The sequence below is a fragment of the Podarcis filfolensis genome, assembly GCF_964270895.1.
Source record: "Podarcis filfolensis genome assembly, chromosome: 11".
NCBI classification, from domain to species: Eukaryota; Metazoa; Chordata; class Lepidosauria; order Squamata; family Lacertidae; genus Podarcis; species Podarcis filfolensis.
The window spans coordinates 51,736,295-51,756,958 of NC_139613.1; the positions used below are offsets into that span (position 1 = coordinate 51,736,295).

Genomic DNA, 20,664 nt, shown 5'->3' on the forward strand with positions numbered 1-20,664 from the left:
GAGGCCCCATTAGCTAAAGTGGTGCTTCAGGTTAAGAACAGTTTCAGGTTAAGAACGGACCTCTGGAACGAATTAAGTACTTAACCCGAGGTACCACTGTACATTATTTACACAATGAGTTCCGTCTGATTGGCTGATTCTGCTTCCCTCCTGGAGCCTGATTGGTCTTTTCCTGCAGGCCAATCAGTTGTTGCATTCTAGGATCCTACTTGCCTATTATTCTGGGATCCAGGCTTAGTACATAACACACAGTGAACTTGGAGGAGAGAGAAGCTGCGAGGAGGGACGTTGCAGAGGGGTGTTGAGCTCCTCACCTCTGTGCCTCCTCTGCTTCAACAATCCAATTCCCAGCTCTCTACTTAATTGAGTTCTTGCTTAACCAGATTTGGGTGAATGTGCACACACTCATTGTTTATAGTCTGAGCCTAATGCAGGCACAGCGTGTGAAAAGTGTTTAGATCCACTGCACCGACAGCTTTCAGTGGGGCTGGTGTCCACCCTCAGTTACTTTTCATTGAGTATCTGGTGTAAAGTTGGAAATGAATCCTGAAGGAAAGTGGGGAATCCAAGGACTCCTTAGGAACATAGAACAGAATGGCGTGAGCCAGAGGTTTCTAGCATGTCTTATGCAAACAACAAAAGAACAGTTGTGTTGTGTATTGAAGTTCTCACCCTGGGCCAGCAGGGGGATACTGTAGATAGTTTTCACTCAGGTCCACATATGCAAACAAGGAATTGAAAGTGACGTTCAGTGATTGGATAGTTACAGACAGTTGTTACTGTTGCCTTGTAGTTGAGCTCTATACAGTAGTACCTCGGGTTACATACGCTTCAGGTTACAGACTCCGCTAACCCAGAAATAGTACCTCGGGTTATAGCAAAGTATTGGAAGACACAAGAACTACCCACGCTGGAAGAGTGGCAGACGAAGGTGATAGACTATATGGGACTGGCCGAGATGACTGGCAGAATCCGTGACCAAGGAAAAGAGACGGTGGAAGAAGATTGGAAGAAATTTAAAGTTTATCTTAAGAACTGTTGTAAAATTAATGAGTGCTAAAATGTCATGGGTAATGTAAAACAGAATTGCAGCGATAAATAATTGGGTAAGAGAAAAAAGATTAAAGAAAGTGAATTATAAGTAATTGAAATTAGGGGTTGCTGGAAAGGTTTAAAACAGGGATGCAGAAAAGGGAGGTATGGGGAAGTCGTTGAAACAAGGTTTAAGGAAAGGAGGTTATGAAATTATACGTGTTTTTATGTCTGTTTGTTTATGTATTGTCATTTGTATTGTGTTTTAATATATGTTGGAAAATTAATAAAAATTTATATATATATATAAAAAATAGTACCTCGGTTTAAAAACTTTGCTTTAGGATGAGAACAGAAATTGTGCTCCGGCGGCACGGTGGCAGCAGGAGGCCCCATTAGCTAAAGTGGTGCTTCAGGTTAAGAACAGTTTCAGGTTAAGAATGGACCTCCGGAACGAATTAAGTACTTAACCCGAGGTACCACTGTATAAGTAGGTTGGCTGAACCCTTCAGCCCAGTTCTGTTCTGGCCTGTGAATAAACAACAGCTGTTTGAAGAATTGCTGTGTCGTCTGATATGTTCACCCACAATTTAACAAGTTCCATTGTCTCACTGGTTTAAAGCTGACAAAAAATCCAGAGGTAGCATTATTATCAATTTACAATGGGGTGGAAGGTTCGCAGGCTATGAAGGACTTGCTCACAAATTTATTGACAGCTGCACAGATTATTATAGCCAGGAAGTGGAAGGGGCAAGCAGCATATAAAATGGAAGAATGGTATAAAGAGGTGTGGGATATAGCTACTAATGATAAATTAACATGTGCCATTAAGGTAAGATGGGGAATATGCAGGAGAAATGATTCTGAGGAGATACGGAGGGTGTTTGTAGAATTTGTACTGTTAAAACAGAAAGGGGTCAAGCCATCGCAAGAGGTGTTGATATTTTGGGAGGTTGGATACCATTGTCAAAAGCTGTTCCTTTTGAAAATGATTCCCCTGCACAAATAAATTGATCCAATGGCTCACTCTTCTTCACCCCTCCAAAGAGATGTTTTGCTTTTTGTAAATCACGCAACTTGATCTCACTGTGTCAAGTGGGGAAGGGCCTCCATTGCCCATTAACAGCCGTGCATCCATGTAAGAATCTGGTGGGTGGGAACAGTTTCTGCGTCAATAAAGGGCTGTGATTTTCTTCCCTTCTATTATTATTATTATTATTTAATATTCTTCATTTTGTGGGGACTATTATACTATACTTTACTTTTATTTGTTTTATCAGTTTGTGTGGGGACTCTTGTTTGGTGAAAATGAGACATACAGTATAAGAACATGCATAAATAAAGCTATATAAATTCCTATGTGTGCCCCATTCTCCATCTGTTTGTGTGCACTTGTGGGAGGAAATGATTTGTACTTTTATTTTGCATTTTAAAATGCCTGTTATAAAGCTTTCTCACTTATGCTTATTTACCATTTTCTTCTCCTTCCCGTAGTATTTGGGATGTATAGAAGTCTTGCGTTCCATGAGATCCCTTGACTTCAATACTAGAACACAGATTACAAGGTAATATGAGATGATGTACTGCAAATACTTTTCCACACCTATCTTTTCAACTACCTTGCATAAGTACGTACAATCTGAGGAAGAACAAAAGCAGAAAAGAATATGTGTGTTTCTTTTCCTTATTAACACCTGAATAAAAGCAGAGCATTGCTGTGGGATGGGCAGGGGGCTGCCTCTTATGGTTCTACCACCTGAGGTAACTGCTTCACTCTGCCTCAGCTGTGGGTTAGCTCTGAATATGCTAAAACTTCACAATTCCCTAAGAAAATTAGCAAGATTGGTTGCCCTGCTTTTCTTACTTTTAACATACTCGATACAGCCTATGAGACCATCAAATAGTGTAATATTTCAAATGCAAACTTTGGTTTGCTATGAGCATCGGGGTGCTTTAGTCCATATGCAGACTTTCCAGCAGATCATTACTTGAATGTCATCATGAGAAACCAAACTGTATGCTTCTGGCACCATGAAACCATTTGCTACCCAATGTTCTTTTCTGTCTCTCCAGGGAAGCGATCAGCCTTGTTTGCGATGCTGTGCCGGCAGCCAAAGGAGCCTTTAAAAAAAGAAAGGTATTTGCCTTGTGTCTGTTTGGTCAATGTGATCATATTCTCTCATCTTGGGACCAAACGGGATGCGACATTAAGTCCATGTATGCATTTTACACGTACAATTTTTGTCCTTTGAATTGCTCCCATGGGAGGAACTGAGCAGTATTGTGCCCATGGCAAAGGCAGTTAATCCTTTACCTGTGTACCAAAATCACAAAGCCATTTCTGAGCTTAGGGAAGAGAGGGGGTTGCGGGTTAACCCCTCCCACACACGCGGGGGCTGGCCTTTTGCCCCCGCGAGAACAGGGAATCCCCGGGCGTGCCTTCGACCCTGCCCGCCAATCGACGGGCTGGGGAGGCGGGGCCTAGCCTATTTAAGGCCAGGCATGCCCGGGGACCGCCCTCTTTCCCCTTTCCAGCTGAGCGGTTTTTTCCCATCCCACCCACCCTTTAGGCTTAGCTAGCCATGACCTTGCTATGGACTCCGGTTGGTCGCCGCAAGGGGCCTGGTAGGAATTTTTCCAATTTGGCGCACTTCTAGCCTTTTGGTTTTTTCACCTATCTCGTAGCAAACGTCACAACTTTCGCAGTATTGGCGGTTAGGCATTGGCAGGGGGTTGAATTGTTATGCAAATGAATGGGGGGAAGGAAGCGCCATCACCTTCCCCCAATGAAAAGGGTAGTCCGGTAGAGGACTCCGGGGGGCGTTGCCTTGTCCGAAACCTAGGGAGGTAAGGGCCTCTGGCACGCCCCCGAGCGGTGACACCCGTGGGATCCTAGTTGGCGTACTTCAACAGGACTCCCACGGCTTGTGGATAACCCTTCCATGCCGGGTAGTCGATAGGAGCCAATGCCTAAGGCCAATACCTTTCAATTCTGCAATCAATAAAGTTGTGGCCTTTTTATGCCCATTAACCTTAAATAATGTGTCCTGTGTCTTCATTTCACATGGGGGAGGGGACTTGCCACGCAACACACGTGCACATACAAATAGTGACGCTCCTATTGAGGTCAACAGAGATTCTTCCACTGGCACTTTCCTAAATAACGTATTTGAGTGAGATGGTTCGCTGATATCATACATGAACAATGGGTAGGGGGGAGCCACTGGGGCGACTGCTCTGGGTGCAAAAATTTTTGTGGGAATGTTCAGGGTGGCAGGAGAGGATACATTGTTTATTAATATCCTTCCTAACTTGCACTATCAAGTTCCTTCATGTAGCAGTTACATTCCCCTTTCTTACATGCACAGCAGATAGCTTGTAGCAGGCTCGTGTGAGCCTCTTACTATTACAGTGGTACCTCGGGTTACATACGCTTCAGGTTACATACGCTACAGGTTACAGACTCCACTAACCCTGGGACTATTTCTGGGTTAGCGGAGTCTGTAACCTGAAGTATATGTAACCTGAAGCGTATGTAACCCAAGGTACCACTGTACTTGTCTAACAGCATTTTTCCTGAATGAAATAAAACAACACTTTCCTCCACGCTTGCAAACCCTAAAGGAAGGGCTTGTGGCCCCAAATTGTCCCAACTGTGTGGAGAATCCACACAAATGGTTTATTACTCAACTCTGTGAGTTAGATGGAGTGATTTAAAGTGGCTTTCGTGAGCAGATATAACTGCAAATGTTTCAGCATTTCTATAGTTAATAGATTTTAGTTTTCTGCTGTTACAGAAAAGCTCTTCTGACACTTGTCGTGACTTTGAGGTAATTGGACATCGCTCCACATGTTCATCTCATTCCTCTTGGTTCTCTTTATCTCCTTATTACATTCGTTTAATATGCAATCCATTCTCCCAAGGAGCTCAGAATGGTGTACAGTGGTACCTCAGGTTACAGATGGTTCAGGTTACAGATGCTTCAGGTTACAGACTCCGCTAACCCAGAAATAGTACCTCAGGTTAAGAACTTTGCTTCAGGATGAGAACAGAAATTGTGTGGCGGTGGCAGCCCTCATTAGCTAAAGTGGTACCTCAGGTTAAGAACAGTTTCAGGTTAAGAACGGACCACCAGAACGAATTAAGTTCTTAACCCGAGGTACCACTGTACATGGTTCCTCACTCCCATTTCATCCTCAGAACAGCCCTGTGAGGTAGGGAAGGCCGGGAGATGGTGACTGAAGCAAGGTTATCCAGTAGGGTTTTTAGGGGAATTTGAATCCAGGTCTCCCTGGTATGACACCAACCACTTTAGATCACTATATTTTCCTTATCTATATGGAAACAACCTGCATTTTCTCTCTCTCCTCGTAGCACTGTCCCTTCCTTGTGAATCGACACACGACTTCTTTCTTACTAACTTCGGATAAAAGTAGCCGCAGAACGTTGATTAAAATGTCACACTCTTGACAAATAAACCCCAGAGGCTCCCTGTTTATGCAGCGTGGAGTCAGGTGTCACCAGATACTCGTAGAGTACTGAGATGTGTGATTTTTGCTTTCACAGCCGCCAAGTAAAGCCCTCTCTAGTATCTTGGGTAAGAGCAACCTTCAGTTCGCGGGAATGAGCATTACTCTGAATATCTCTACCACCAGCTTAAACCTGATGACACCTGATTCCAGACAGGTCTGTATGCTCTAATTCCTGCTTGCTGCTTTGAATAGTTCCATGGCGCTTGTTCCTTGCTAGCTGCCAGATTATTTCTGTGCTTAGTGGTCCTGTACTCATTTGTTATAACTAGCATTTGCTGGTATGTCTGAGTAGCTGAATGCTGGAAAATTCAGGGCAGACAAAAATAAGTACTTTCGTCACACAGCACATGTTAAAGTGCGGGATTTGCTCCAAAGAAAGGGAGGGATGACCACCAACTTGGATGACAAACCCATGGAGGATTAGGTCGTCCATGGCTACAACTATGGGGTGTGGCGCTCATTTCACTTCAGGCTGAGGGAGCCGGCGTTTGTCCACAGACAGCTTTCTGGGTCTTGGGGCCAGCATGACTAAACCACTTCTGGTGCAATGGGACACCATGACAGAAGCCGGAGTGCACAGAAACGCCATTCACCTTCCCACCACAGTGGTACCTATTTATCTACTGGCACTGGTGTCCTTTCGAACTGCTAGGTTGGCAGGAACTGGGACAGAGCAATGGGAGCTCATTCTGTCACAGGGATTCGAACCGCTGACCTGCCATGGGGGTTCGATCCTCTGCTGCCTGACAGCTAGATGGACCAACGGTCTGGGTAATATAAGACAACTTCCTATTTTCCTACTAAAATGGGACTACAAAGTAAGCAAACGGGTCTCTCTCTCTTTTCCCTAGGATAAAAGTACCATAAAAAGGGGGTGGGTCTGGGACGTGGGTGACGCTGTGGGTTAAACCACAGAGCCTAGGACTTGCCGATCAGAAGGTCGGCGGTTCGAATCCCTGTGACAGGGTGAGCTCCCGTTGCTTGGTCCCTGCTCCTGCCAACCTAGCAGTTCGAAAGGATGTCAAAGTGCAAGTAGATAAATAGCTACCACTCCGGCGGGAAGGTAAACGGCGTTTCCGTGCGCTGCTCTGGTTTGCCAGAAGCGGCTTAGTCATGCTGGCCACATGACCCGGAAGCTGTACACTGGCTCCCTCAGCCAATAAAGCAGGTGAGCGCTGCAACCCCACAGTCGGACACGACTGGACCTAATGGTCAGGGGTCCCTTTACCTTAACCGTTTAGCTCCATGGTGGGGCACATTCTTTGCATGCAAAAGATTTAATTCCCAACCTCTCTAGGTAAGGATGGAAAAGACTCCTGTATAAAGCCCTGGAGAGCAGCTGCCAATTAGTGGCAGAAATTCTGGACCAATGTCTGCACTGCAGAACTCTATGCTATCTATGCTATCTAAGATGGTATAAGGCAGCTGTAGGTGTATTTCCTTATCCCTTCTTGCCACCTTCTCCAGCCACGGTGAAACATGTATGCTTCTTCAATTTGGCAGTATGTGTAGGGTATTCTGACTCAAAGGGCACCCAGATGGAAGTTTCAGATGGGGTTTGGTGGATGCGCATTCATTGCAAATGGCTTCCCACAATCTGCACAAACGGGTGACTCTGTGCTGTGCTCCCACTTGTCCTTGCCTGCCCACTCTGCCTAAGGCAGGATCCGTGGGCTGCAGGATCCGTGGGGCAAGAGTCATACTGTGATGACACCAAAAGCCAGCCCCCTTTGCAAGACTCTAGGACTTTGGGTTTAGCATCTGAGTGCCGCTCTGAGATCCTGGGGAGTTGCCATCTGGGCATGCTGTCACAGAAGGTTTGGAGACGCACGACTTTGCACATTTGTTTTCGATGTTATTGTTTCTGTTTTTAGGCTTTCGAGGACGTTTCAAGCTCATGGTTGCCCCCAAACCAACCCTGAAAACTGTAGTTAAAACAAAATCAAAAAAATTCCTTCCAGTAGCACCTTAGAGACCAACTAAGTTTGTTATAGATCCTGAAGCTGAGGCCCCAATACTTTGGCCACCTCTTGAGAAGAGAAGACTCCCTGGAAAAGACCCTGATGTTGGGAAAGATGGAGGGCGCAAGGAGAAGGGGACAACAGAGGACGAGGTGGTTGGACAGTGTCATAGAAGCTACCAGCATGAGTTTGACCAAACTGCGGGAGGCAGTGGAAGACAGGAGTGCCTGGCGTGCTCTGGTCCATGGGGTCACGAAGAGTCGGACACGACTAAAGGACTAAACAACAACAAGTTTGTTATTGGTGTGAGCTTTTGTGTCCATGCACACTTCTTCAGATACACTTCTTCAGATATCTGAAGAAGTGTGAAAGCACACGAAAGCTCATACCAATAACAAACTTAGCTGGTCTCTAAGGTGCTACTAGGGACGCGGGTGGCGCTGTGGGTTAAACCACAGAGCCTAAGACTTGCCGATCAGAAGGTCGGTGGTGCAAATCCCCATGACGGTGTGAGCTCCTGTTGCTTGGTCCCTGCTCCTGCCAACCTAGCAGTTCGAAAGCATGTCAAAGTGCAAGTAGATAAATAGGTACCACTCCAGTGGGAAGATAAACAGTGTTTCCGTGCGCTGCTCTGGTTCTTCAGAAGCGGCTTAGTCATGCTGGCCACATGACCCTGAAGCTGTACGCCGGCTCCCTCGGCCAATAAAGTGAGATGAGTGCCACAACCCCAGAGTCGTCCACGACTGGACCTAATGGTCAGGGGTTCCTTTACCTTTAAGGTGCTACTGGAAGGATTTTTTTTATTTTGTTTTGACTACAGCAGACTAACACGGCTACCTATCTGTACCAGGAAACTGTAGTTTGCTACAGCTGCATAGAACTGTGTCTCTCTAGGGAGAGGGTAAACTACACTTCCCAGAATTCTTTGGGGGAAGCCATGTGCTTTAAACATATGATGCGAATGTGACTCTGGAAAGTCTGACTGCATCTCACGCTCATGCTAATCTTTTCCCGAACCCTTTACAGATTATAGCAAACCATCATATGCAGTCTATTTCCTTTGCATCTGGAGTCGATGTGGTAAGCACTTGATTCATTTATTTAGAATCTTTCTCATTTTGGAACTGATGAAATCATACTGTGGTACTGATGTAAGGGTACTGTGCTGCAACTGATCGCTTAACTTGTTCAGGAAATATTGCTAATTAGACCTTTGCCATTAAGTTCTAAGTGAAAGCTCTGGAAATTGAAAACAAGGCATCATCATTCAGTTTAACACGAACACTCCTGTGATATATGAAGGTACTCTCAGAGGTGTTACAGAAAAAATGAAATGAAGCCAATATGTTGTGAAAATAACTTCATGCTTAAAAAGAAAGAAAAAAGGAAGAAACCCCATATTATCAATAGCATAGCGGTCTGAACACTAAATGACTGTATAATGAGCAATTTCTGCTGTGGGCAGAGGTGTTTCTAGCCTCTACAGTTATTTAACCTCTATTTGTAACCCAAGTGTCAGCTCCTGAAATGCCACTGCCTACTGAATTTTCGGAACGTGAGTTGCCTAGTGGCAAGCAAGAGATGGGTGGAGGGGAGGCCCAGTTCAAAGGATTGTTGTCACACAGGGCTAAATTTACACATGCATCTCTCACTACGGTGACTCTCAGTTAAATGCATGAACTGTCCGCTTTGAAAAGTTTTGCATGACTTGAAAGCAGATGTTATCAAAGTTCCATCCAAGTATGCTGTGCATTCACAACTGGAGGCAGCAATCATTTTGCCCGGACACTGAGGTCCAGCTCCGAGGGCCTTCTGGCAGTTCCCTCACTGCAAGAAGTGAGGTTACAGGGGTAACCAGGCAGAGGGCCTTCTCGGTAGTGGCGCCTGCCCTGTGGAATGCCCTCCCATCAGATGTCAAGGAAATAAACAACTATCTGACTTTTAGAAGACATCTGAAGGCAGCCCTGTTTAGGGAAGTTTTAATGTTTGATGTTTTATTCTGTTTTTAATCCGTTGGGAGCCACACAGTGTGGCTGGGGAAACCCAGCCTGATGGACGGGGTATATAAACAAACAAACAAATATAAAGTGGTACCTCTGGATGCGAACGGGATCTGTTCCGGAGCCCTGTTCGCATCCTGAAGCGAACGTAACACGCGTCTGTGCGTGCTGCGTTTCGCCACTTCCGTGTATGTGCATGACATCATTTTGAGCGTCTGCGCATGCATGAGCGGCGAAACCCGGAAGTAACGTGCTCCGTTACTTCCAGGTCGCCATGGAGCGCAACCCAAAAATATTCAACAACAACAACAATCTTTATTACGGTCCAGAAACCCAACAAATCGTTACAAAGCAATACACAATTCATACGGCCTACCTCCAGGTTAAACAAGTGTTTTGTTCAGACTATGGGGATCATTGGTTCTTGCAACCACTGATAAAAACTTTGCCATATTCATCCTGAAGTTACTTCAACCCGAGGTATGACTGTATAATGTTGTTGTTGTTGTTACTTTCTGAATACCAGTTGCTGGAAACGACAGAAGGGGAGAGCGTTGTTGTGCTTGAATCCTGCTTGTGTGTTTCTCACAGGCGTCTGATTGGCCACTGTCAGAACAGGCTGCTGAGCAGACTATTGGCCTGATCCACCAGGCTCACCTTATATTTTTAGCTGTGATTTATCTGTGATTGATCACACAAACATCTTCGCTTATTGATGGTATGACCTTAGCCAGAGTTAGGGAACCCGTCACCCACCAGATCAGCTCAACCAACATGGCCAATGGTCAGGAATTATGGGAGTGATACTCCAACAACATTTGCAGGGCCACAGCTCCCGTCTCCCCGACCCTAGTGATGACTCAAATGTGTGAATTATTGTTGTGTTTGTGAGCTGTGCCCATATTCATTTGTAGTTACCTCTCCCTTTTCTTCCTCCTCTGCTCCCCCCCCACCTTTTTATAAACTTATATTATAAATTGAAACTCATCTCTTGCATATTCTCTTACCACCAACTTCTGGATTTGTGCTTTTTAGCTTAAATACTGAAGACCTACAAACACACCTCAGTGTGGTACAGATTGTGTTGGAGCACAGAAGAAAAAAAAGAGTTGCAATGTTCCTCAGCAGGAACATGTGGTATTCTCTCGACTAATATCCCATTGATACAACACTCCTGAAATCCCACTCACAGTTTACAAAAGCACTGGGATGGGGGGGGGGGCGGATATTACATTTCCCCACTTATAAAATATTGGCTCATTTCAGATGTAACAACAAAAATGGTTTGTTGCTTTAAGAAAATTGTACCTCCTCAATATACAGCATGCCATTTTAATTGTAATTTGGGTACCTTTCGATAGATACTGGAAAAGATGGCCCAGTTTTTAATGGTATTATAGCCTTCAAATCGATGGTTTTATACCAAGGACACGCTCTATTATTTTGCAGGGTTTTCTGTGCAAGAGGTTCTCTCTGTCTTCCTGCCTTAATGTATCTACTTTAGAATCTAATCTCTCTATCTGGATGATATTTATAACACACTCGTCACCATGGTATCCAAGCACAGGCAACCAGTTGCAAACACTCAGATGAAAAGCAGCGCACCTTTGTTGCAGCATAAAATGAAAACTCACATGATATTCATGGTAGATGTTTGTCTCCCTGCCCCCCCCCATCTCCCCTCCCTCTGCCAACAGGATACAACAGACTATGTTGCCTATGTAGCTAAGGACCCTGTGAATCGCAGAGGTAAAGTACTGCTTAACATTCAATCTCCTCTTCTTTTTGAAAACGTACGCTGCTCAGATTCTCATTAAGGCACTGTGTTCTATTGATAATGGCTTCCCTTCCACTAACGGTATCACACACCATATTCAAAATTTATTCTGTTATTTCTTACATTCGCATCCCGCCTTGCCTCCAAAGAGCTCAGTTGCCAAATCAGATGAGATGTCAGAGCTCTGAGATGGGATTTCCTGTTTCTTAAAATTATGGAAAACAGCAGCTCCAGGGTTTGGAGACTGGGGTGGCCAGTCTTTTCTCCTAACTGCCACTTCTACAAATGGAAAACACACACGCGCCTTTCCTGGAGCTCCTATTAGTGGGAATGTTCAGGGTGGCAGTAGAGGATATATTGTTTATTAATATCCTTCCTAACTTGCGCTAGCAAGTTCCTTTACTTACCAGAGCTACATTCACCTTCTACATGCACAACAGATAGCTGGTTGCAGACTCGTGTGAGCCTCTCACTATTGTACAATTCAGTCTGTCTCAGATTGAATTGTACGTTCATGGTAAGTTCCCTTGAATCCCTCTTAAAAGAATAAAGACACCACAATCTAATTCAAAGTCAATAAAAGAAGTTTACTTACATCAGTTCACAGTTGGATCCCTGAAGGCAGACTTAGTTACAAATATGTACATGCGGATCTACCCCATATGGGGGAATAATCCCAGTGACTGCAGGCTAGCAGTCCAGCAGTTCACACAATGAAAGGAAGATGGAAGAAAGAGAGTTGCTGCATGACTCGTCCTTTTGTTACCTGGACAGGTTAGGTCACACCCACCTTCTATCACATGCAAAAGGAAGGATGCTCCAGCCAGAAGGAACAGGAAGTTTCAACTGGCTGGACCAAAGATTTCCCTGCATGTCCACTCTAGGAAAACAAGGAATGTTGTAGTTGACTGCTCCCAGTGGATTACATCCCACACTATTCCCACCAGTTAGAAGAAAACCATGCATAGGCAGGCACAATACTGGAGTAAAGTGTTAACTACCCATGACAGTGGTCCCGATCCAAATGGCCCCTTACACAATTTCTGTTTGCCAAAATGTTAAGAGGTGGGATGAACACAGATCTCTATTGTCTTGGGGAAGGGCTGTAGTTCAGCAGTAGATAATGGCCGCTCGCCACATTTATGGGGGCGGGGGGCACAGTTGTGGCCCCCTTGCGTTTCGCCTTCGCCCTGGCAGCTAGAGCATGCTTGCTCTCCGGCTGCTGCTGGGGAATTCCCCTCGGCCAGTGATAGTGAGGGGCAGTCTTCCCACCAAAGAGGGCAAATTTCAGTGGGCCAATCGGAGGCCCCACTTGGAGGGTGGTGCCTCATTGGATGGTTGGCCATTGGCTGTTGCCTTGCCCAGCCTGGCAGTGAGGCTTAAAAGGCTAGCTGCATGTGGTTTCCACAGAGAGCAGAAACCTTCCCACCCACCCCTTTTGAATCAATCCATTTCCATTTCAGAAGGTCCCAAGTTCAGAAGACCATACTGAGATAGCCTGACCAATGGTCCAACTTGGTAAAAGGCAACTTCCTACAGTATATTCCTATGTCTAGTTTGGTCCTCAAAGTTGCATTCTGAACCTTAGGAAGTAGGTCTGGCAGTGAGTCGATGACTTGGTCAAAGCCATCCGCTGGGCTGAGTGGGGATTTGATTTGAATCTCAGTTCCTGCATAGAAATTCACCTGAAAGGCTAGGCAGCTGCTCAGTTTGCATCCATAAGGTGCCCCACTAAACTCAGGACATTTATATGGTGCTGCGGACAAGGTTTAACTTAATGAATGTTTCTCAGTTTGACCAATCTTTTGAGTTGCTAGCTCAGTCACTTCCTTAGAGTTTTTGTGAGACTCTTCTCTTGCAGCTATATTAACTAGAAGTAATTAATCAGAAAACGCCAAGGAGGAAGAAAATGATTTGTAGCCTCCTAGATGATGCGGAATAGTGAAATATGTACAAGTTTGCTATAGAAGGTTATAAACTATTAAGTTGGAAAGTGACTGAGCCATTAGTCTACTTCTCCATGAGGGATGGACAGCTTGGTAGCTGTCTTTTAAATTTTGGAGTGGTCTGGAGTGACTAAAAAGAAAAAGAAAACAAAAGAAAAGCCATTTTGGTATCAAAGCAAGAGGCCATGGGGACACTCATTTTCTATTTTATTTTTAAGTGTGTGTATGTGTGTGTGTGTGTGTTTTAAAAGATTCTCTTATTTTTTAGAAAAGGATAGGGAGGCACATAGAAGCTGCCAGTGATATTTTTAAAAGCAAACTTTTGGGACGCCTGGGGTGGTACACAGCTCAGAGCACACCTGTTGCAGTTAATAGGCATTATTAACTTAGGCTCACAAATTTCAGTGGGTCTACTCTGAGTAGGACTGTGTTGAATGCAACCTTGTATGTAGGGGATGGGAAACATCTGTTTTAAAAATAAGTCCTATATATCAGAATTATGGTTTTAAATTTTACTTCTGCCAAAGTTTGTTGTTTTTTTTAAATAGCCATAGATTGTTTTAAGTTTATCTTTTTTAAGCAAAGGACAAAGGTGTAAAACTACTTGTATTTAATTTTTTAAAAATCTTTATGTATTTTGCTGGAAGCCCTCCAGAGTGTCTGGGGAAACCCAGTCAGATGGGCGGGGTATAAATATTAAATTACTACTACTACTACTAATACTACTACAGCATTGATTTCTTCAAGCTTCAAGCTTAGACTCTAAAATACTTTTCTTGTTTCCCCGTTCCTTTAGCGTGTCATATCCTGGAGTGCTCTGATGGCCTGGCCCAGGATATTATCAGCAGTATAGGACAAGCATTTGAACTGCGTTTTAAGCAATATTTGCAATGCCCCTCAAAGATCCCAGCTCTTCATGATAGGTGAGCAAGTACAACAAGAGTTTTGATTTTTGTGTGGAAGTGCTGTTTCCTTCAAAGACTGCTAAAATAAAAGGAGAGTTCATTTGCAGGAGGGAACAACTGGCTGCAAATACTCACAACAGATTATTGTGACACCTGCCCCATGCAACAGAATAAGGTTTACATCCCTGGAACAGCCTCGCTCAACTTGATGTCTTCCAAATCTTGTTGAATGTGGCCACCAGTCCCAGCAAGCAGAGTCCAATGGTCAGAGAATGATGGTTGTTGTTTTTGCCCAAAGCATCTGAGGGGTATCAGGTTGGAGGAGGCTGCTCAGGTAGCGAACTTGGGTGCCAGCCTCAAACCCTTGTTCTCTGTAACAGAGAAAGCAGTAACAGTGTTCTTTCAGCTGCCCATTGCGAACTTCCGATCATACCTGCTGAATTGAAGCTCGGTTAAGCAAAACCTCCCTCTGAATTTTCCACACATCTGATAAGATCTGATTCAGCAGGTAATATTGGAGTTTTGAAAGGCACAACCACAAAACAACAAGAAAAGCTCTTGGGCCTGGTAGAATTAAATCAGTACACACAAAAAAAAGTGTGGAAGACCCCTTACTCCCAGTCTTGGATTGTACTGCAGCAAAGTAGTTAATACAAGGGACTATTGTATCTGATAATATGCTGGTCAACAGGGAACCAGTTGAGCCAATTCAAGAGATCCCTCAAACTGTTGGATTATGTCCAAAGATGAATTCTATAGTTTATATAACAATGGAACTGAATTTGTTAAGGGATATATTTGTCACATTTTAGATGTTGGCAATTAAATAGACAACTGAATAAAAATTGAAGGAGCAAAATAACAGCTTCTTTCTGACAGGATGCAAAGTTTGGATGAACTTTGGATGGAAGAAGATGTTGAGGCAGCAGCAGAGCATCCATATTACAACAACATTCCTAACAAAATACCTCCGACTGGGGGCCTGGTTGATGCAAGGATCAGAGCCAAGCTCCCCTCTGTTTCAGATCCTACTCAGGTAGGCCAATGAATCCTAGCTTGGTTCCCTTGGGTGTTGTTTTAATGGACTGAAAATAGCTGTATAAAGGATAACTTATCATGGATCTTTTAAGCAAAAGGTGTTGATGCACCGGTTGAAAGAGCCAGTTCATACCCCAACTGGGTGGCAGTCCTCCTCACCTCTACCAAAAACATGTGGATGGATATTTAAGGCAGACCCATCACACGGATGCCCATAGTCTTGATTTGTGCCATCTATTCTTTTTGTCTTTTTAGGGAAATTGGGTCTAGATGTATATAGGCCTCCACCTCACCTGGTCTATGTGTGTTTGAGGAGTGTGCGCCTGCTCTTTCACCACATGAGGAGCACTGTTGCTCAGCAAGCGTATGAGCAATCTCTACCACAACCCGGGAAGCTCTTCTCTTTGTGTTTAAGGGCTCCCAGTTCCGTTTGGTCAATAACAACCCCCACTGTTCTCCTTTGTCTGGTGGGAGAGTGGATTAGACTGTCCCCTCATGTCTACCTGGAATGCCTGTCCCATCTCCAAGGCCACTGAACATCTACACGTGGACTTAATCTTTTGGCAGAAAGAATGCGTGAGCAGCACAATTGAGATCTCAGATAAAATCAGTGTGATTTGGTCCAATGTGCATTGGATCTTATAAGTGTGCTCTGTGGTGAAACGTTATGTCCATGTGAGGATGTTTGATATGCTGTATACGTTCATATATGGAAGGTGTGCTCTCACTATAGGTAGGAAAGAAATTGCTTGTGGTGTGCTACTCCTGCCCTCTATTGTGTTGGGTTTCAAATTGCATAGCTCACTACGTAGCACTGCAGTCTAGTTTAGATGAGTGGGGGAAATAGCAAAGGTAACTGCTGGTTTCACAAATGTAGCTCTGTGGATTCATTCATTTATAAATATATATCACAGCGGTCTAAGACAATACAAAAACATAAAGCCAAACATAATGATAAAAAGTTAAAAAGAAGTTGAAAGCAAAAAGAAATTAAAAGCAACCATCAGTAGACCAATGTGGGGGATGTACTCTGAATTTCTTGCATAGACCTGGAGGAGTCGAAAAGTTTTCACCAGCACTTAAAAGTTGACCAAGGAAATGCCTGCCGAATGTCTGTTGCCACCCACCCTTGAATCTCCAAACTGTTTAAACTCCTATGAGCTTGAGTTTGGGGGACTGATGCAAGAGAGGCTGTTTTAGACGCTTACTGAAGTCTAAACTACACACCCTACAGACAATTTATTTGTGGGCAACTCTTCCCTCAAACTTTCATGCAGCAATGGGTTGTGATTTTCTTTTCCTGCCAGGAATCTTGGACTTTTTGACAAATCTGCCATGGTGAATATTTGCGTCGCTTTTCATTCATATGGAAGCAACATTCATTGAGTTCCTTAAATTTATTGTGATATATATCTATGCATATATAGTTATGTGAGATAAGTGAATAGCACTAGATTTCATATACACGGTCCTTTTCTGTATTCTTCATGTAATATTGAATGAACAATTACCATACATTTACTGAAAAGATGGCAAAGTGGGAAGAGAAGTACTATGATGGGCTTTGTTCCTTGGTATGCGACTTTGCATCCCTAAAGTCCCTAATTGCGGGTTTACCCACACTGACCTTTTGCCCCACACTTTCTAGGGGCAAAAGGGACCTATGCCTAGAAATTCAGCATGAAAGGGAGGCTGGATGAGCCCTGCATTGGGAAACAAAGTTTTACATGTAGCCATCGTATGATTATAATAATGGTCCAGCATCCTTTCTGTGTCTGTGTGTTTGTAAAAGTTCATTGGAAATCATTAGTCTGTCAAGTTTGTTCCAGGAAAGGGTGATTGAACTGGAGGGGTTCCTTTTATAGATGTAATATACCTACTTTGTCATTTAGAATTACAGGGGTTAATAAAACAGGAAAGGAGTGCAATTTCCCCGAAGGTCATCATTTCTCTCATCCTCCTCCTACGCAAACTCATTCATAAAAGAATGCTCAGTCATAGTGTCATACATGATGAATGAACGAAGACTGGGTTTGGGTAGAATTGCACCTGGACCAATCATATAAAAGACCCACTGAAAATGCATTGCAGTTTTTAAAAGGTAGAGTTTGCATGAAGACTATTTTTACTGCCACCTTAGTCTGCATCCGCAATGGGAAGAGAGCAAACATACTACCAGAGCCAATACGTAAGGGACCTATTTGGCGAAGATCAGCAACAGCGACCCAGTAGGCAAGGTAAGCTGCGCTTTGAATGGTTGCACTTTTGCTGCATGAGTTCTAGAGGCAAACAGAATAATGTGGATTGGTGGAAGACTTCATGTCATAGGCTTAAATTCTTTTTTTATTTTATTTTTTAATTTTTTTGGTTTTTCAGATTAAAATTTTACAGTCATATATCTAACACACATCATAAAAAACAAGATTCCAAGGAATCTCCTGGACTTCCATCCTTCCCTTTGTGGGTCCTATTATTAATGATTTCCTCCTGCATCTTTTATAATGATCCAAATCTTTTACATCTCCATTGTATGCAGAATTCACCGTTAAACTACAAGTGATATTCCAGTCCAACTAACAATTTTAACTGTTTACAGTGCTCTTTAAGATAAGTTATAAATTTTCCCCATTCCTTATTAAAATTTTGGTCTTCCTGATTTCTGATTCTTCCGGCCATTTTTGCCATTTTGGCATAGTGCATCAATTTCATCTGCCATTCTTCTCTGGTAGGGACTTTATCTTCTTTCCATCTCTGGGCCAATAACATCCGCGCAGCAGTGGTTGCATACATAAATAGTCTTTTCTGCTCCCTTGGGATTTTGGCACCTAGAATTCCTAAAAGGAAGGCTTCAGGGTTTTTTTTTAGCAAAGGTTATTTTAAACATTTTTTCCAACTCAGTCTATATCATTTCCCAAAATCCTTTTATTCGCTTACATTTCCACCACATACAGTATGATAAAAGGTGCCTTCTTTTCCCTTACATTTCCAACAAACTTTTGAGCCTGTTTTAGTCATGGACTTAAATTCTATGGCTGTTTCTTTTAAAAAAATGTTTCTTCCGGCATACAGCAGTGGGAAAGTTGGAGATGGGTGAGCAAAAGGAGGTGGAGACAAATGCAAAACTAAGCCAACAAACATTCTGGGTGGAATTCAGCATAGCACAAAGGAGATGGTCCTTCCCCCATGGGAGTATTCATAACCCCCCAGAGTAGATTTTGGGAAGACACAGGGGCACTCAGTGGCAGGAGGGGGGAAAGCCTTATTGTGGAAGCAGAAATACTTGCACCGACTCCCACTGGGTGGTTGAATCCAGCCCTATATATTATATAGAGAGAAGATGGCCGTAATTGGAAACCTTTGAGCAGTGGCATAGCGTGGGGGGTGCAGGGGGGCCGGCCGCACCGGGCGCAACATCTGGGGGTTAGGGTTAGGGGGCGCAAATCCACGGGTTAGGGGGCGCAAATCCACGGGTTAGGGGGCACAAATTACTTGCCTTGCTCCGGGTGCTGACAACCCACGCTACGCCACTGCCTTTGAGGCTTCCTTTTCTTCTGATACATAAGCCATTTCTGCAACCCCCTGAGAATATGTCTAGGATGCAAATAATCCCCTTTGTTTGGGCTACGAAAAGTACTTTTATCCCCATAACTTGTGTATTCAAACAGCATTCTAACTCCTGAAATAATTCAGTATATTTCATTAAATGCAGCACGTTATGCCCATCATCAATCTGAACCCACCCATCATTTTGACAAAAAGAACATCATCCACACGCACAAGAAGCCCTGATCCTGCCATAGGCACCCATCTCATTGCACCTCTAGTGTGGAAACAGCCCGAGGCCAAAGGATGTTCTTTTAAATTGCCTTACTGCAAACTAGGACAAAAAAAAGGTTGCATTGATTTTTGCAGGCTCTTTGGACATTTACAGCCTGCCGGAAGGAAAATCTAATGTAACCCCACCAGGAGAAGTACCGGCCTATGTGAATACGCAACACATAAATATGGAAATCCTTCAGGCTCTTCAGGCAGATGCTGAAAACCTGTTTAGTGGAACAACAGAAAGTACCAAAGACAGCAGCCCAGGAAAAGATCTTTTTGACATGAGTAAGTTCCTCCTGAAAATTCTCTAAAAGCCTCTCTTTGAATTTTCCTTGCATCTCAGAACTCAGTATTTTGCCAACAATCATTCAGTTAATAGCTGTAAGGGAGGGTGTTTCTTTAGCTGTTGTATTAGGCAGGACATGTGGCAACCCTATATAGAAAGGTAAAAAAGGTAAAGGACCCCTAGATGGTTAAGTCCAGTCAAAGGCAACTATGGGGTTGTGGCTCTGATCTTGCTTTCAGGCCGAGGGAGCCAGTGTTTGCCCACAGACAGCTTTCTGGGTCATGTGGCCAGCAGGACTAAACCACTTCTGGCACAACAGAATGGATGTGACATTCAGCACTGCCCAGGTTTCTTCCACTTGGAGGAGGCAAAGTGGTGAATGGAAGGAGGCAATCCTCTGGCAGTGGGATGCTAGGGAGTGAGAATAAGGCAAGTTTGCTCGCTTGAAGGCTGCTGGTATCTGTGATTAGAAGCTGGTGGACGTCTCATGATGGACCTAACACTAGCTTCTGGCACAATGGGACACCGTGATGGAAACCAGAGCACACAGAAACGCTATTTACCTTCCTGACACCACGGTACCTGTTTAACTACTTGCCCTGGTGTGCGTTTGAACTGCTAGGTTAGCAGGAACTGGGATAGAGCAATGGGAGCTCACTCTGTCACAGGGATTCGAACCGCCGACCTTCCGATCGGCAAGCCCAAGAGGTTCAGTGGTTTAGACCACAGCACCACCTGCGTCCTATACAACCCTATACAAGATCCCAGACATATGTATCAGGCTATGTGCCATCCATGGTCTCTCCTTTAATTCCTTTTACGCTTTTACCACCTGTCCCAGACACAGTTCCTTGCCTTGCTGCTTCCTGCCAGCCCACTTTCTCAGGGTCCCTGGAGATGACGGTGCGGAAGGAGAGGTCCTCAAGGTCTCCCTCACCACCAATGCAAATAAGGGCTGAGGTCTTCTTTTTTGCCTGCTGTGACAAAGACAGAATTGTGTGCCCTACAAAATGACAGCACATTGATCCAGAAAAACCAGAGAGTAATGATAGTTGAAAGAACTGAAACGCTACATTTCACGTATCTGAAAGATGGCAACTTTCTCACTTTAAAAGCCTGACAGGAGAAAGCAAAGCTATAAAACAGGCAGGAGGACAAAAAAAATTGAAGCCTTTGAACCTGTTGTCGTAACTCTATTAGCCAAATGGAGATCATTCTCCGTTTCTGTTGCTGTTGAGCAGAATGGGCAGACATTTTCTTGAAATCTGTAATTGCCACAGCAGCAACTTTTGATCCTATACCTGCTGGGGTGCCTACTGAGGTATGTATTTGCTGCGCTAAAATCTAGGGACTTAGGAGAGATC

At 44.0% G+C, this 20,664-nt stretch overlaps 1 protein-coding gene across 2 annotated transcripts in view; it reads left to right on the forward strand.

The window, feature by feature from the left end:
* The window catches only part of SHC3 (SHC adaptor protein 3), a 52,513-nt gene that overhangs the window by 25,053 nt on the left and 6,796 nt on the right, over nt 1-20,664 (forward strand). For both annotated transcript variants that reach the window (XM_083576860.1, XM_083576859.1), the window contains 9 exons: nt 2,527-2,597; nt 3,106-3,169; nt 5,600-5,719; nt 8,553-8,606; nt 11,224-11,275; nt 14,046-14,172; nt 15,034-15,190; nt 17,333-17,429; nt 19,105-19,299. In XM_083576860.1, the coding sequence (XP_083432986.1) occupies nt 2,527-2,597; nt 3,106-3,169; nt 5,600-5,719; nt 8,553-8,606; nt 11,224-11,275; nt 14,046-14,172; nt 15,034-15,190; nt 17,333-17,429; nt 19,105-19,299 (937 nt within the window). The remainder of the gene's footprint in view (nt 1-2,526; nt 2,598-3,105; nt 3,170-5,599; nt 5,720-8,552; nt 8,607-11,223; nt 11,276-14,045; nt 14,173-15,033; nt 15,191-17,332; nt 17,430-19,104; nt 19,300-20,664) is intronic.